The sequence below is a fragment of the Mesoplodon mirus genome (genome assembly GCF_964341445.2).
Source record: "Mesoplodon mirus genome assembly, chromosome: 9".
In the NCBI taxonomy this organism is placed as follows: Eukaryota; Metazoa; Chordata; class Mammalia; order Artiodactyla; family Ziphiidae; genus Mesoplodon; species Mesoplodon mirus.
The window spans coordinates 23,942,057-23,958,839 of record NC_138985.1 but is presented as its reverse complement, the minus strand read 5'-3'; the positions used below and the strand labels follow the sequence as shown (position 1 = coordinate 23,958,839).

Genomic DNA, 16,783 nt, shown 5'->3' with positions numbered 1-16,783 from the left:
TAAATGCCATGTCATGGCCAGTGGCTGCATTTTGGATCATTGCATACCGTGTGGAGAGCCAAATTCTCGTAATAGGAAATTCTCCTAAGAGAGGGAAGTAAATTTCTAAGAATATGAGTAACACTTATAACAAATACTCCACTGTTAGCATTATTTTTCATTTCTAAAGTAAAATGTTGCAGAAAAATGTATTCTGCAACAGGTTATTTATTTATTTTTCTTTTTTCTTTTTCTTTTTTTTTTTTTGCGATACGCGGGCTTCTCACTTTTGTGGCCTCTCCCATTGTGGAGCCCAGGCTCCGGACGCGCAGGCTCAGCGGCCATGGCTCACGGGCCCAGCCGCTCCGCGGCATGTGGGATCTTCCCGGACCGGGGCACAAACCCGCGTCCCCTGCATCGGCAGGCGGACTCTCAACCACTGCGCCACCAGGGAAGCCCTATTTTTCTTTTTTTTAATTGAAGTATAGTTTGTTTACAATGTTGTGTTAGTTTCCAGTGTACAGCAAAGTGATTCAGTTATACATATATATATGTGTGTATTCTTTTTCAGATTCTTCTCCTTTACAGATTGTTACAAGATACTGAGTATAGTTCCCTGTGCCATACAGTAGGTCCTTGTTGGTTATCTAATTTCTATTTAGTAGTGTGTATACTGCAATGGGTTATTTTTATAAATAAAAGTAAATTTGAGTCAGAAGAAAGTTGGTATTTTAAAAAATGCCTGACTGTGACTGTAGGTGTGTAGCTCAGAATCTCCATGTCCCATTTCTGAGGCCCGATTGGCAGGCACTCTCCATCACCCTTTTCAGTATTCTGGGTTTGACAGTTAATATCTGCAACATCAGAGCTTTCCTAACTTAGTAGGACAGGCTGGGTAGAATTTATTCAATAAAGAAAAGGAATGGCTAATGCTAATCCCATCAGCTAGCAAGATCAGTTTTTGAAAGATGCGTCCTGAGTGTATTATATACGAGCAAGCTACAATTTTCCTTCTTTCTCAGTCTTTCCGATGTGAACCTCTCAAATCACGTCTGCCAAACTGATGTGAGGGTCTTGTTCAAGACTTGGACTCCATAGCCAATCTATGCAAAACTAAAACTTCTGATTGTACTTTATTTCATTATTACAAGTTTTAAATACTACTTAAAGCTCTTCTGACTGCGTTCCAACCTTAGAAACAAAATTCTCTTTTTTTCTGTCTTGCCTTTCTCAGTAAAGGACCCAAAGTCTGATTTGATTTTTGGATTATATTGCATATTTGATGACAAAAATGATTTTCCCTTCATTCTCAAGAGGTCTCATTGAGAAAGTTCCTAACTTTTTTTTTTTTTTTCATGACTGTGATTTAGCTTCTGGGACCTTTCCCCATGAAGATTTGGAAGTTCATAGTAAAATACAGTTTTTCTAAATTCTGACTTAGTGTGATGAGGGTATTTTAAGTGGCTTTCTTCCATGACCCAGGTAGTATCGGGCCCGGCCCCCTTCCATTTCATCACTCAGATAGCCTCTACAGCCTTGCCGCCCTCTGCTTTCAGCCAACAGAGCTAGAAAGAGCTTGAGGAGGGGACCACGCACACCTTAAAAGCCATGTCTCAGGAGTGGCATGTGTCACTTCCATTCAAATTCCATGTGCTCCACCCAACTGCAAGGAAAGCTGAGGAATACAGCATTGTTGGGGGCCGGGAGGGAGAGGAGTCAGGGTTTTGTGGAGCAAATGGCAGACTCTGGTGTACCTGCATCCGGGGCTTCAGGACATGACAAAGAAAGCCTGGAAGTCTGATGGCCTCAGCGGAGGGGAGAGACGTGAAAGGGCTGAGTCTGACTCTTACTGAGGCCCCTGGAGACAGACATGGCCTGTTTGGTTTCTGGTTTACAGCTCATCCCTGCAACGGATGCTGATATGACGGCTGGGACCTTGGTGCCGGCAGCCGAGGGGGCCCCCATGGGGGAAGCAGAGACAGAGGAGGTGACTCTTCCTGCTGGAGAAGGAACAAGTTCAGAGGAGGCCAAGATTGACACCGAAGCCACAGAGGCTGTAGATGGTGACAGACCTCAACCGGTAGAAACAGAAGCAGCGGCAACTCAGGTACATGTCCTAGTAAATGGAGGTTCTAGGGAGATAACGCCCATTGAAATCCTCTGTCTGATGGTTAATGGTGGTACGTCTTTTGGATGTGGAGTTGTGGACAGTTGGTAGCCATTCTGTGGCATTGCACTCCACCAAAACGAAATATTCAGTTCTCAGGAAGAGTGGCCTCAGCATTCTCTCAGTATCAGTATTGTGAGGCTCCACACAGGCCCCTATTGCTCTGGTGGACTGGGCTTAAGCACAGGTAGGGGCAAAGGAAACCATGGAATAACGTGATGGAGAAAAGGAGTGAAGCACAGTGAAAAGGATGAGAATGGGGGAAGGAGGAAGAGAATATGATAGAACAAACACAGGGTTGCAGTGAGAAAATAGCCACAAAGTGCTTAGCCAGGTGCCAGGCACATGGTGAGAAGCCCGTATTAGTAGCTATATCATATTACTGTAATTACTATGTTGTGGTCATTATTTTTATTAGAGTGCCCCAAACTCACCATTAGGCTGCTTTCACCAAAATCGCACCCCTGTGTTGCACTTTCAAAAGAAAATGGGTCGTTGATACGTACATGAAGTTGGAGTCACCTAAGTTCTTCATTTCTTCAGAGAAACACTCAAAGGCAACAAATGCAGACATTCCTAATGTGGAGCCTCAAACCCAGGAGCCAAAGCAAGACAGCTCTTCTCAAGCCCATGTTCTTGCTCTTCTAAGTAGAAACAGTGAAGCGTTGGTTTAATGGGAGGCTTTGCTTTTTCCTGATGATTTTACTCATGATAAATTTCCAATAATCTCTCCAGAGTTACTTAAAGCTTGAAATTGGATGATCCCTTCAAACAGCAGGTAGCAGTACTACTTAGAGAAATAACTCAAACGTATGTGCCGTTTTTTCCGTAGATCGTCTTTGTCACAATGCCAGGCATATTCCTGTACGTATCGCTACGCTTGTTGAAAGAGCGTATTGTTTTCTCCAAATTGAAGAATGGAGGTGCCTGTGTCCGCTGATACCTGAGGATGTATCGAACTTGATCTCCAGGCTTCCATTATGCTAGCGAAATTCCCCTCAGTGCTTATCTTTGTTAAAAAATGAAAGAGAGATCTTGATCCTCTGGCTCTGCTTTTCCCCCAGACAACACAGTACTTAGAGTGGTTGGTGGGACTTGTCATCCCTCAAGTTGTCACTGCAGTGTGGGCTCTGGTGATAATCAACAAGCAAAGAACAGGCAGATTATCTCCAAACATGGGCCACCAGATCTTTACCAACAATATGGTTTCAAGGAGAAAAGCAGTCACAGGAGGTGACATGTCAGTTTCAAGCGAGGGTTACTATTCAGTGGGACAAGAACGAGGGGCTTCCCTGGTGGCGCGGTGGTTGAGAGTCCGCCTGCCGATGCAGGGGACACGGGTACGTGCCCCGGTCCGGGAAGATCCCACATGCCACGGAGCGGCTGGGCCCGTGAGCCATGGCCGCTGAGCCTGCGCGTCCGGAGCCTGTGCTCCGCAACGGGAGAGGCCACAGCAGTGAGAGGCCCGCGTACCGCAAAAAAAAAAAAAAAACAAGAACAGACCACTGCGAAAATGAGAGCATCCTTGGAGTCCTACTACATCCCCTTTCAGGATTGTCCCCCCACCCCCATGGTGACTCGACCTCTCTCCCCGAAGCCTCCTATCCCCCTTCCCAGTTTCCCTAGTAACCTCACTCTTACCAAACTGCCTGGTTGTTCAAGAATCCGGAAATTAGTCCTACTAAGGGCTTCTGTCTCAGGAGAGATAGAAAGGAAGCCATGTCGGGAGGAAGGTCCCGCAAGGTGGAAGGGCCAAAGGCCAGAATAAGGGAACAGCAGGCATTTAGCTGGATGGGGGAGGTGGGGACAGTGGAGCCAGGCAGCGTGGGGTGGGGTAGTGGCCGCTCTTGGAGGGTACAGAAGTCTTCTTTCCCAGTCGCTGCCAGCCACATTTTTCTTCCTTTAGGAGAAGGTCATCCCCTCGGTGGTCATAGAGCCCGCCTCCAACAATGAAGGGGAGGGAGAACACGAAGAGATCGTGGGTGCAGAGTCCAAGGAGGCAAGTGCTGACGCGGCTCTTCCAGGCTCCACCGGCAGGACACCAGCGCTGGCCTCGGAGGAGCAGGAGGCGGGCAAGGCCTCCCAGCCGGCCGCCCCCTCTGCAAGCGAGGCCCTCCAGGAAGGGCCTCCCGGCTTCCTCTACAAGGTCTTAACATTTCTTCTTTTTATTTTTCTTTTTTTTTTTTCTGATTTTATTCAATGTCAGGAAAATGTAATAGAAAAATCTGTCACTTTGGATGGAGAACAGAGTATAATTAAATTTAGCCCTACTTGAGAACTGTGTTGCATTTGATTTGCAGTTAACCGAGGTTCATTGTTTAGTTCAAAAGCTTGTACGTTTGGTTGTCTTATCTGCACAAAGGGATACATTTGAAGTGCCACACCTGATTTTTAAATATATTTTCAGTTCTCTATGACCTGCGATACAGTTTTACTTAAATTAAAGCTGATTCTCTTTTAAAAAGGAGAAATGTGTTTCAGATCTCTTAACATTTGTTATTTTTTAATCTGGTGGCCATTTGTCCTTCCTTTGCTTTGAGGTCCTTTTGTGCAAATTTGGTTGTCTGATTTTTAATCTTTTTGCTATATGTATTTGTTCTCTGACTGCCTTAGGCTTTATTCCCACATCCCGTTGTAACATGGCAAGGTTTCCAAGCTGCTGGGCTACAAGAACCACACTCATGTCTTTCCATATTTTAACAACCACTAATTAAAGAAAGTCCGCCACAGGGTAAATGATATGCCCCTTGGTAGTGAATGGGTGGATTTCTTCTTGGTAGTGAATGGGTGTGCCCTCCCGAGCTCCCCCTAGAGCCCAGGGCTTGAAATCATCCGTGTGCTCATCTGGTTCCCCATAGAGGGCAGGATACATGAATCGTTCAGTCAGCTCTGGCACCTTGTTGTAGTGCATGGCACAGAGTAGGGAGTCAATAAATATTTTGAAAGTTAATAGCTATCTTAATGGGCTTCTACGATAAGGATAAAAAATAATGGCAAGAAGGTTTTGCTCAGAGATGCCATCAAATGGCTACTAAAGTCTTCATAAATGGAAGGGTACATACCAAAAACCCAGTAAATACCTAATACTTAAGTCTAATACCCTAGTTTAAGCCAGGGGTTAAAGGCAGATAATCCTATCTAACAGAATATAGTTGGAATGTTAATTTGCATGTTTGATTTTGCATTTCCTAATTCAGCTCTTTGTCTTTTAAAAAGTATTAACTCTCTGTGTGTTTGTCGGGGTGGGATTGAGTAGAATCCTCTTCTTCTCTCTCTGCTCATTAGAAAGTAACTGCTACCTTGTCACCTCCAGTGGGTCCAGGTGGGATTGATGAATGAATTAATGTGGAGAAAAAAGCTAGACTTGTGGCCAGTGAGGACATGTGTCCCACTGGGTTCTGTTTTAAGAAGAGGGCATGAGGGCTTCCCTGGTGGCGCAGTGGTTGAGAGTCCGCCTGCCGATGCAGGGGACACGGGTTCGTGCCCTGGTCCAGGAGGATCCCATATGCTGCGGAGCAGCTGGGCCCGTGAGCCGTGGCCGCTGAGCCTGCGCGTCCGGAGCCTGTGCTCCGCAACGGGAGAGGCCACAACAGTGAGAGGCCCGCGTACCACACACACACAAAAAAGAAGAGGACATGAAATCAAGGGAACAGGTGCCATGCAAAGCCAGGCCTGACTGGGTCCCTCCCTGGCTTTGCCCACTAGCTGCAGTGTGAGCTGGGGACTTGCACTTACCCGCTCTCCAGGCTTCAGTTTTCACATCAGAAAAATGAATTTGGTAGTCATTTCCAGCTCTGACATGTTATGATTCTGTATGCAAAACACACAACTTCAAAGCCAGGTGTTTAATCTTGGCAGTGGGATTGAGGCGAGGGATATGGGAGAGAGAAAACTGGCCGTGACTGAATCATTATCCAAGCTGGTTGATGAGTCCATGGGGGTTCATTATAGTACTCTTTCTCCTTTTGCTTTAAAAAATTTTTCTATAATCAAATTTTAAAGAAATCTTTCCAAAAAAAGGGAAAGAAGGGTGGTGGGTTAAGACAGGTGTTGTTAAAAGATGCAAACTTGCAGCAAGTAGTAAAGGAGACCTAGAGATCTAATCCATGGTGAATATAGATGACACTGTTGTATTATAGTCATCAAACCTGCTAAGAGACTAGAACTTAATTAACCCAACCACTAAAAAGAAATGATAGTTATGTAACCTGATCAGGAGCTAGCTGTGGCTACAGTGGCAATCATATTACCATATATAAATGTATCAAATTAACACGGTGTATACCTTAAATTATACAATGTCACATGTCAAGTATATTTCAGTTAAAAACCAGAAAAAGAGAGAAGGAAAAGAAACAGATTGTCATGGTTTAAAGGGTAAGATAGGGAAGGAAGTTTGCTTATAAAGAAATTGATCACAGGCTTAATTAGGAATTCCTATATAACATGCAAGCTCTCAATTATTATTTTACAGAAGCTGGGGTTAGAGGAACTTTTCACTAGGTATCTTTACTTCAGGTTAAAAAACAGTAACAAAACATTGATGATAATACAATGCAAATCTCTAACAAAAATATGATGAATTAAAATTTCATTAATGCACTACATTTTAGTTCTTGCAGAAGGCATTGCTTTACTAAATATACATTCAGGTGGCCTCAGTATCAGTCTGTAAGACTCGGCTATTTTAAGTAAACAGAGATTAGGATTTCTTTCCTGTCTTCAGCCGCCTTCCTCCTTGGGGTGTGACTCATCTTCATCCTATTTTATCCAGCTTGGAGATGCTTCTTAGAGAGGCTGCTGATAATCTGGCTGAGAGACTTTAATTTTACATCTCCTTTCCTTTCTAAGATGAATCGGTTCTCTTACAATCTTTTGCAGGTGGAAACACTGCATGATTTCGAGGCAGCAAATTCTGATGAGCTTACCTTACAGAGGGGCGACGTGGTGTTGGTGGTACCCTCAGATTCGGAAGCTGACCAGGTACAGGATGAGAGTGGAAGGTACTGCGGGCTGTATTGGGTTTTCCTGAGAGTCAGGTGGGCACAGTGACTTCCTGAAGACATTTCTACCTCCTGAGATGCTGTGTGACAGCTCTGAAAAGGGCTTAAGGTCACAGCATCACTAACTAGATTTTTAGGACACTTCTTTTGGGGTGCTATTGGGATGCTATTATATATACATTTTTAATACAAATAGATGACAAAGCATAAAGTACCAATATCAGGCAAAAGTGTCTAGGTATCTGAAAATCAGTAAAAACCTCACTATAAACTTATGAAAATATGTAAAATATATATAAAATATATTTTATACTTATAAATATATTATAAAATATAAATTTATATATATATTTGCATTACCCATAAGTTATCTTTTAAAGAAATAAAGAGAAAAAAAAGCTAGTCTTTTATATTTACCAACATGTTTGCCATTTCCAGTGCTCTGATTTCTTCCTATAGATCTGAGTTTCCATCTGGTCTCAATTCCTTTCCAATTGAAAAACTGAGTCCTAGAGTGCTGATCTTCTAGCAGTAAATCCTCGCAGCACTTGTTTACGTGACGTTTATTTGATGCCTTTATTCATGTTCATTTTTAAAGATTTTTCACTAGAGGAAGAATTCTGAGTTGTATTTTTTTCCTTTCAACTCTATAAAGATGTTGCTCCATTGTTTTCTGCTCTCTCCTATTTATATTAGAAGTCAGCTGTGATTTGTTTAACCTTGTTTCTCAGTATACACTGTGTGTACTCAGTATACACTGTGTATACTCAGTATACACCTGAGTACTTTTTAGAATTTCTCTGTATCTTTGGTTTTCATCAATTCAGCTATAATGTGCTTACGTGTTTTTTTTTAATAGGTTTCATGCTTGGGGTTCATGAGCTCCTTAGACTTGTATCTTGATTTTTTTTTATTACATTTGGAAGATTTTTGGCTATTATTTTCTAATTTTTCCCTCTTTTTCCTCTGTCTCTAATTATATTTATGTTGGACTTCTTGATGTCTAAGACTCTGGGGTTTTTTGTTCAGTATTTACTCCTCTTTGTACTCACATTGGATAATTTCCATTGATCTTCTTCGAGTACAGTGATCCTTTCTTCTGCCGCTTTGAATTTGTTGTTAATCTGATCTTGGGAATTTTTAATTTCAGATATTACTTACACAGGTCTATAATTTCTGTGTTTTCTTTTATATAGTTTCTGGGTTTTGCTGAGATTTTCCTATCTGTTCTCATTATTACCATCTTTCAGTTTAAGTACTTGAACCGAGTTACAATAGCTGCTTTAAATTTCTTAGTAGGTCTCTCTTTCAAGATAGTAGTTCTCTGTAGTTCTCTCTTTCAAGATATTCTCCATTAAAGTGCTCCTGTGAATGCCCTGCATCACACAGACTGAGGCTGATCCTCAGGGAGAAAGCTCTATTAACAGATCTCACCCAATGCAGTTTCAAGGGTTAAATATCCCCCAATTTCTACCTGCTTTTGGTCATTCTCAGTGCCTGCAAATAGTTGTTATACATGCACAACTCCGTTATTTGTGAAATTCTAATATATAAACTTATATTTTATAGCTGTCATTTCTAAATATAAATAGTTGCATTTCTGTATGCATATGTATATATAACTACATATAAATATATAGCTGTTCTAGTGTTTATAACTGTTCTATGCAAAAGCATTTGTCTGATACCAGCTATTTTGCCACTACCAAAACTGGAAATCTTTAGTCTACCACATGTTTTAAGCAGTTAAAGTTTAATTTTCTATATTTTCCTCACTAAATATTGATATTAACTATGATTCTTCACTTTATAAGTTGCATTTCAGAATGTATGTGTTGGAGTATATCTTGATTATGGGTTTATGCCAGCCCTTTATTTTTGTTTTTATTGAAACTATTTTAAAATGCGTGACTCCACTTGGCTCCATTAGATTTTTCACCCGCTGTAAATAAAGTCAAATATAGACACTTGAGGGGAAAATATGACCTTTTATATGTCTACTAGAGGTTTAGAAACTGTTTAGTTATCATCTTTTACTCTAAGTATAACTTTGTCCTTCACATACATAACATCATAATTTTATAGAGGACACTCTTCCTCATCAGCTAGGATTTTATCAGTTACTTTATTGAATCATTTTTTTCTCAGTGTTATTTTTTTCTGCCTTCAAAAATTGGCCTGTCTAAATGCTTATATTTCTTGTCTATATAGCAGCATCAATTTATGGTCTCAGATTATATCAAAGGGAATGTATTCAGCTTCTTTATTTCATTTCTGAGACCTTGTTTTATCTGATGTACTTGAACTATATTGGGGATTGGTTCAGATTAAATCTGGCTATCCCTCATTTTAAGTGAGATCTCTTTCCTGCATTGGTTAACATAATAAAGGTAGTCATTTCCCTCTCGTTTCACTTCCTACGGTCTGTGTGTTTAAAATAGTTCCTTCAGCTCAGCTTTTCCCAACTAGACTCTGCTTATCTCCAGAAGGCCAAGGGCAGATGGCAACCTCTGTTTCTCAGTTTTACGTTTGGTCTCCCATGCCATATGACCATGCACGGATGGGTTCTTTAAACTTCCCGTGGTTAACTAGCTTCATTTTTGTGAGGGCACGCCTATACGATGGACAGATGTTTATGAGGAGTAATTTACAAAGACTCTACAAATGTTTCCAGCAAGAATGTCATGACATCAAACGGCTTTGTAGTTTATATAAACTTGAAAAACAACAAACACAATAGTGATACCAGGCAACACATTTCGAGCTGTTAGTATTTGGTAAGCCTTGTATATGGTGGTTTATTTCAGTTACATGATGTGAGCTGGCAGACAGAGTTCCTTCTTATAAGCAAGTGGTTGAGGATGAAATAAAAGACCTTCCATGGCCTTGTCAGCACTATATTCCAGCCCACTGGTCCTCAAGCCTTTTTTTCACTGTGATCCACAGGACAGGAAATGGTCCTGTGTGTGATGTTTTCACCCGGTGTTCCTCTCTTTGCACTGGCTATAACCCTTCCTTCCTTCCTTCCTTCCTTCCTCCCTCCCTCCCTTCCTCCCACACTGCTCGGCTTGTGGGATCTTAGTTCCCTGACCAGGGTTTGAACCCGGGCCCTCGGCAGTGCGAGCACGCAGTCCTAACCACTGGACTGCCAGGGAATTCCCTGCACTGGCTATAATTCTAATTCTTTCCTCTTCCTTAAGGACTTATGTTATAATCCAGTTAGCATCAATTAACTATACTTTATACAAAATTATAATATTAACCTTCAATTAACAATATACATAAAATAATTTCAAATGTTTACTCCTTTTTTTTTTTTAACTAACAACTTACTTGAGACAAGCCTCCCCCCTGAGGTCAGCACACCTGTTTACATGTAATGCGTCATCCTCGTGCAGGACCACAATGCTCATTAAACCCATTATTTTATTAATCTTTGGCAATGCAGATTTTTCCAGTAGTTTGTTGGACTCTGAAAGCCCTGTCTTCGTCTTGCAGGATGCAGGCTGGCTGGTAGGCGTGAAGGAATCAGACTGGCTTCAGTACAGAGACCTCGCCACGTACAAAGGCCTCTTTCCAGAGAACTTCACCCGGCGCCTGGATTAGGGCCAAAAGTATTGTAGAAAGAGCCTGATTACTGGGTTTTTAAACCTTTGTGAAAACCTGAAGAGTTCACTTTTGCTATGACACTCTTAGTGATTTGCAGACCAATGCCAGACAAAGTTTGGAAGGCTGTGTCAATGAAGCATGTGTGCAAACTAATGTTTAGAGGAAAAAAAAACAAGTAAATTAAGGAAAAAGTCTTCACTGGTTCCCACGTTCTTGCTAACAGGTTTGTTTGTGCTTTGTCCAAGCTGTGGAGACTTGTATACTCGACCCCCTCCCACCAGTTCTAAAGTAGCTTTCTCCAGACCAGAACCTTAATTTCTCTGCACCAAGTGTATGGTATTGAGTGGCTTCCCTGCAGAAGACGTGACGAATTGTCCTGTAATACGAGATTATCTTATTCCCCTGTGCAGGTGTGAGCACGTGCTCTCTCTCTCTCCCTTTCACATTTACTGTGTTTAAAACGAAACTGCTGCAAAAGTTGTCACTGTTCTTTACCAGCACCTCTCTCTATATATATGGACACACAGTCACACGAGCTAGTTCTCATCACTCCTGGATCTATGTGTATGCACAAGGCTACATATACATAGTTGCGCTCTCTCCTTGCCATTGTAGCTTTTAGCCTCTTATGTGTCATTGATACATGCGTTGCTCTTATTCCGTCTGGAATCACAGTTGCAGTTTTGCCTCTGGGCAAAACCAGCCATCCCATTGCCAAAACAGTGGACAGTGTCTGTGTTCGGAATGTGCATTCTTCAGGATGCGATGACTAAACGGCACGTCGGAGCTGCTACCCCTTTGGAGAAAGCAGAGTCTGATGATCTGGATGTCCGGCCACCATGACTGGAGGTGGGCGAGTGGGTATCAGCAGCTAAATTGTCTTAATTTCTGCCTTTCTGAGACTGGCTAGCTGATGGGGCATTTAAATCCACCCCCAAAGAACACTATTTCAAAAAGCTCCTATATCTTTCCACCTCTTTTTATTGATGCAACTCATCTTCACAGAGATCATCCGAAAATAAGATATGATGTACGCTGTATCCACAAGTCACCTGTAACGAGTCTGTTTTCAGTGCTGTGTCATTCCAAATAAACCTTGGGTAATCTCCAGCAGTGACCTTGACTCCTTCTGGTGAGTCATTTGTTATGGAAAGCTTGTCTCATTCGGGTCCACTGCTTGAAACAGTCTGTGTTGGACTTGTTATTTGTGCAGAAATATGCTTGTTCCTCCGGGTTGTGCTCCACAGCCCGCCTCCCTTCCGCAAAACCCTGCATCCCAGTCATTGCTGGTCACTCGGTGGTCCCTGCTGCCTGGCAATCACTACAGCAAAAATAACAGCTTTCAGTGGAGGCCCCTCCAAGGTGCCGGCTGTCGCTGCCCTAGTCTGTGTATCACAGAAATCGGACGACCTCCGTCATCAGCAGTTTCTTCTCACACCAGCCTCATTTTTTTTTTGGTTAGTTTTCTTTCTGACATGTTTATGTTTGGAGGTACATAGAAAAAATAGATTAGATGACATAGAAGAGTCAATTCACTGGACCATTGTTTATAGAAGAGAATTCTTAAAACCCTTTCAGTTGATTTAGACTCTTTTCTGCTGGTATAATTGTACTCAGTAGAAGCTGATCTAGAAGGGGTGTTATTAGAATTTTAAATTTGGTATGTATTAGTGATTCATGATTTCATTTCTCCTGGTGGATTACTGACTTGGACGCATAGTGGATCGTTAAGTGTTGATAGAGAAACAGCTATTATTGACCCAAGAGTTTTCCAGGGGCTGATTTCCAGGGAAACTGGATAATCATGAAAGGCCTTGACCCAGGAAGCCCTATCCTAGCCTCCTCTTCATCTTTTAAGATTTCTCTTACAAATCTAGTAGGACTCAGACCTTCAGATAGTTCAGAGGACCTTCACAAAGTCAGATATGGAAGCCTATGGTTCTTATAAACATACACCTACTCGGCATTCCTGCCAATCCCACATACAGACTGAGTGACGTATATAGTTGCAGGGCAAAGCCCCCAGACAATTTGGATTTTTAATAAGATCTCAGTGCCACCTGGGATGGAAAAGCTCCATGCACTATGCAGTCACACTGCTTCCACCTGGGCCAGCTCTTTCTGACCAAGCCGGGACAGCTTTGGAGTGAGCCAGAACCCCGCATCCACGGGCTTCCATGGAAAGAGTATGCAGGCTCAGAATTCTGAGCCCTCTTACTACCTAAAAAAGCCCAAACTCAATCTAGAAAAACCCAGCATGGCCCCATGGTTCATTCTGATGGCCCATTCAAAAAAAAACCTTTGGGAAGCTGCAGAAATTTTAAGAAATCAATGAGTTTAAAGATGACTGACAGGGCTTCCCTGGTGGCGCAGTGGTTGAGAGTCCGCTTGCCGATGCAGGGGACACGGGTTTGTGCCCCGGTCGGGGAAGATCCCACATGCCGCGGAGCGGCTGGGCCCGTGAGCCCTGGCTGCTGAGCCTGCGCGTCTGGAGCCTGTGCTCCGCAACGGGAGAGGCCACAACAGTGAGAGGCCTGCGTAACGCCAAAAAAAAAAAAAAAAAAAAAAAAAAAAAAAAAAAAAAATGACTGAGACTCAGTGCTTTATTTCACACAAAATGCATGAACACCTCAAAGCCTGAGAAATAACTGATTTGCCTTGCTAGGACTCTCCTGGTTTTTACTTGGAACCCAACTAAAGACTTTATGAACACTGTGTACCAGACCTTGGACATGAGCTGGTCACACAGTTTTCTTGGGTGGTGGTGTAGCTACTGTCTTCCCAGCATGATGTATAATAGCATCATCCTAGGACTTGGATAAATGGCATCAGACATTGGTAGCTGCGTGGAGAAGATGGTGACCAGTATTCTCTTCCCAAACTTAGAAATCTGAGAGCCGTGTGCTTCTACTCATCCTCGACTCCACAGCAGGGCCAGGACTAGACGAACCCTAGCTGTCCAGGGCAGCCTTCCTCAAGGTGTATAGCGTGGGTTTGATACGTTTTTCATAATAACCAATAAAATATGCTAAAATAAGTTTAATAGTCCATTCAAATATTGGGTGGGTCAAAGAGTTCGTTTTATGGAAAACCCGAATGAACTTTTGGGCCAACCCAAGAGTTAGCGGCTCATTGGTTATCCTTTGTTATGATTGCTTACTGGTAGCACATACTGACTTTTTCCATTGAAGGAGTAATGGAGACACACCCCTTAATTCTATGCAGATTGAGAGGCAGTCTAGGTACCTTGAGACTCTTTCAAAGGCTATCTTAACTCACTTTCTTAAAATCCAGTTAATTCCCAGTCCCCTGCGGTCTCAGGTCCAACACTGAGCTTGCCTCATTTTTATAGGTTGGATCAAGGTCATGTGCTTATTCCTACTCCTCCGTACCCACCAGGGTGCGTCTGCCATTTGCTCTGGCAAAACCTCCTGATGCCTTTTAGTGCTATGAAAACCATTGCAGGAGCGCCTGGTCTATGGCACATTGCCACACGGCTGATACCCTTACACCCTCCCCCTGTTAATAAATAGCATCAGACTCAGTGTCCTCACGCTCTGTTCTCCAAAAACCGGCCAGTGACCACCAAATGATTTCTGCGACCTCTGATGATGCCGCCAGACTTCTCCAAACTCCCTGTAAGGTTCCAAGAGACTCATTTTCCTTGTTTTCTTGCTTCTTCCAATGGCTGCTGGAGTGGGGCGGTGGGGGTGGGGGGGCAGGGCAGCATCAGTCTCCCTCTCTCTCGGTCTGTACACCCGCTGTCCAGAGGATGTTTCCTTGGAGGGTCCCATTACTGCTTGCAAGTCCGCATGGTCATTCATTAAACATTTGTAAGGCTCATGCTAAGTGTCAGTTACTGTGCACTGGACCACATGGACTGAGACCTTATGCTCAAGGAACTGCTCTCAAAACCCCACTGCAGCCCACTGCTGAGGGGTCCCCCTCTTAAGAGCTCTGGGCCTGGAGGTGTGAGGCCTCGCCTCTGCCATTCCTTTTCCAGATTCCAAGCACCTGCCTTTGTTTCTTTTCTCAAAATGTCATGCGATCTTGTGCTTTACTCCCTGCTACCGCGTCTGGGAGCGGTCCTTATCCCTGCCAAGGAAGACTTTTGGTGCTTGTCGTCCCACTATCTCCCCGCTTCCCTTCTTCCTAGTTTATCCTCCACTCCCCAGACCATTTACCTACACTGAGGTCAAAGGGTTAGCACTCCCCTCTTGGTCTCCCTCTCTCTCTCACACACACACATACACACTAATGAGGAACACTGTTGTATGACACGTGGAATCCCCATGCCTCTGCTTGGCTTTCAAAGCCTTCCACGTCTTCACCGATGCTTGTCTTCTGCTTCCGTCAGAGGACCTTCCTCACTGGTCCATCCTGCCCTCCCGCTGCACCTCTACCCTTTGCTCACTGCATTGCAACCTCCTCCTGAAATGCCCGCCCCTCCCGTCTGCCTCTGCAATGCCTCCTCCCTCCAGGCACAGATTAAGTCCCATCTCCTGGACAAAGCTTTCTCACCAGTTCACTCCTCGGTCCACACCTGTTCGGCTCATTGAATTCAGTGTAAAAAGGATATCAGGTAGCCCTTTGTTTCCCCCACTAACTGAAAACCCTCTACCAAACTTCTCTGTATTCCGAGTCTGCTCCAGGACCTTATACACAAGGTCACCAAGCAAAGGAACAAGGTACTGAGTGACGGATTAATTCAGGGAAGCCCAGAAACTCCAATCCCCAATCTGAAGTTCACTGTAAGAAAGTACCCAAAGTATATGGCCAAAAAATAGTTTGACTACAAAATTGAGAATTTCTATCTAATGAATGATGCTTGAGACAAATTCAGTAGACAGATGATAGATTTGCTGAGAATATTCATGACAGCCGAAAGTCACAAAGGATAAGTATCTTATAAGTTTAAGATACTTATATCTTTAAGATAAGTATCTTAAACTCATTCAAGTCAACAAAAAACAAATAATTAGTATTATCTTAATACAATTTTAATAATTCACTTGTTTGTTATTTATCTTTGTATTTATAATATTAATAAATTACTTGTAATAGTAAGTATAATATACATATTATGTAATAATATACAGTATTATTATATATTATAGTATATTATTATATAATATATAGTCTATAATAACTAACATTTATTGCATGTCTGTTACTTACCAGACACTCACCTAAGTGTTCTGCAAGTGTTAATCTTCATTAATCTGTGAGGTAGTTGCTGTTTTTCCCTTTTGTAAATGAGGCTAAGGTACAGTGAGTGACATGAAGGAACTTCCTCAAGGTCACACAGCCAATAAACAGCAGGGCCAGGCTATAGCCTAGGCATCCTGGCTCTAACGTAGGTTTGCCCCTCTGCTATCCACCCTTCTTTTTGCTCTGTTTTAAGGACTTGAATAGGCAAGGCTCTGGAGGAGACACTTGAGTGGATACCAGGCATAAAAGGAGACCTTCAGCTTTCTAATAATCAGACCAGTGCCAATAATCTCACAGACTCGTGAGATACTGCTTGGTAGCCAGCAGGTTGGTGAAGATTGAAATGTCAGCTAACATAGCACTGACGATATTTAGTGAACATGTGTATGTATAGTCCCTGTGACCTACAACCCTGGGGTTAATCCCCAGGGAATTGCTTACTCTGGGCATGAAGAGATCCTCTGAAGTGTCAGTCACTGCATAGCTGGGAATGGCCAGGAGGGGGCAGCAGATGAGGTGCTGGTCCCTGGGGGATGGATGCGGCGAGCTGTGAAGAGCAGTAAACCAGGTGAGCAGACAGATGTACAGACACAGGCAGGTAAGGTTGCTATGCCATTTATATCAATGCAAAAATACATTCTTCACAAGTGATACTCTAGTTTTCACAGATACATAAGCTTGAAGGACATAAACAGATCGAGCATCTATGGAGGCACTGGAATAGGGAAAGAAGGGGAAAAAAGAATAAAATAAATAACAATACGTGAAACTACGTAACATGATTGGTACAGATTCATGGTGATAGTGTGCTCTA

General features: G+C 42.9%; 1 protein-coding gene across 2 annotated transcripts in view; it reads left to right on the top strand.

Annotated features, from left to right (window-relative positions):
- Positions 1-10,755, top strand: part of AMPH (amphiphysin) — a gene marked incomplete at its 3' end in the record, with an annotated part of 172,200 nt that extends 161,445 nt beyond the window's left edge. For both annotated transcript variants that reach the window (XM_082632606.1, XM_082632605.1), the window contains 4 exons: positions 1,877-2,086; positions 4,053-4,292; positions 7,028-7,129; positions 10,648-10,755. In XM_082632606.1, the coding sequence (XP_082488732.1) occupies positions 1,877-2,086; positions 4,053-4,292; positions 7,028-7,129; positions 10,648-10,755 (660 nt within the window). The remainder of the gene's footprint in view (positions 1-1,876; positions 2,087-4,052; positions 4,293-7,027; positions 7,130-10,647) is intronic.
- Positions 10,756-16,783: the final 6,028 nt, after the last annotated feature.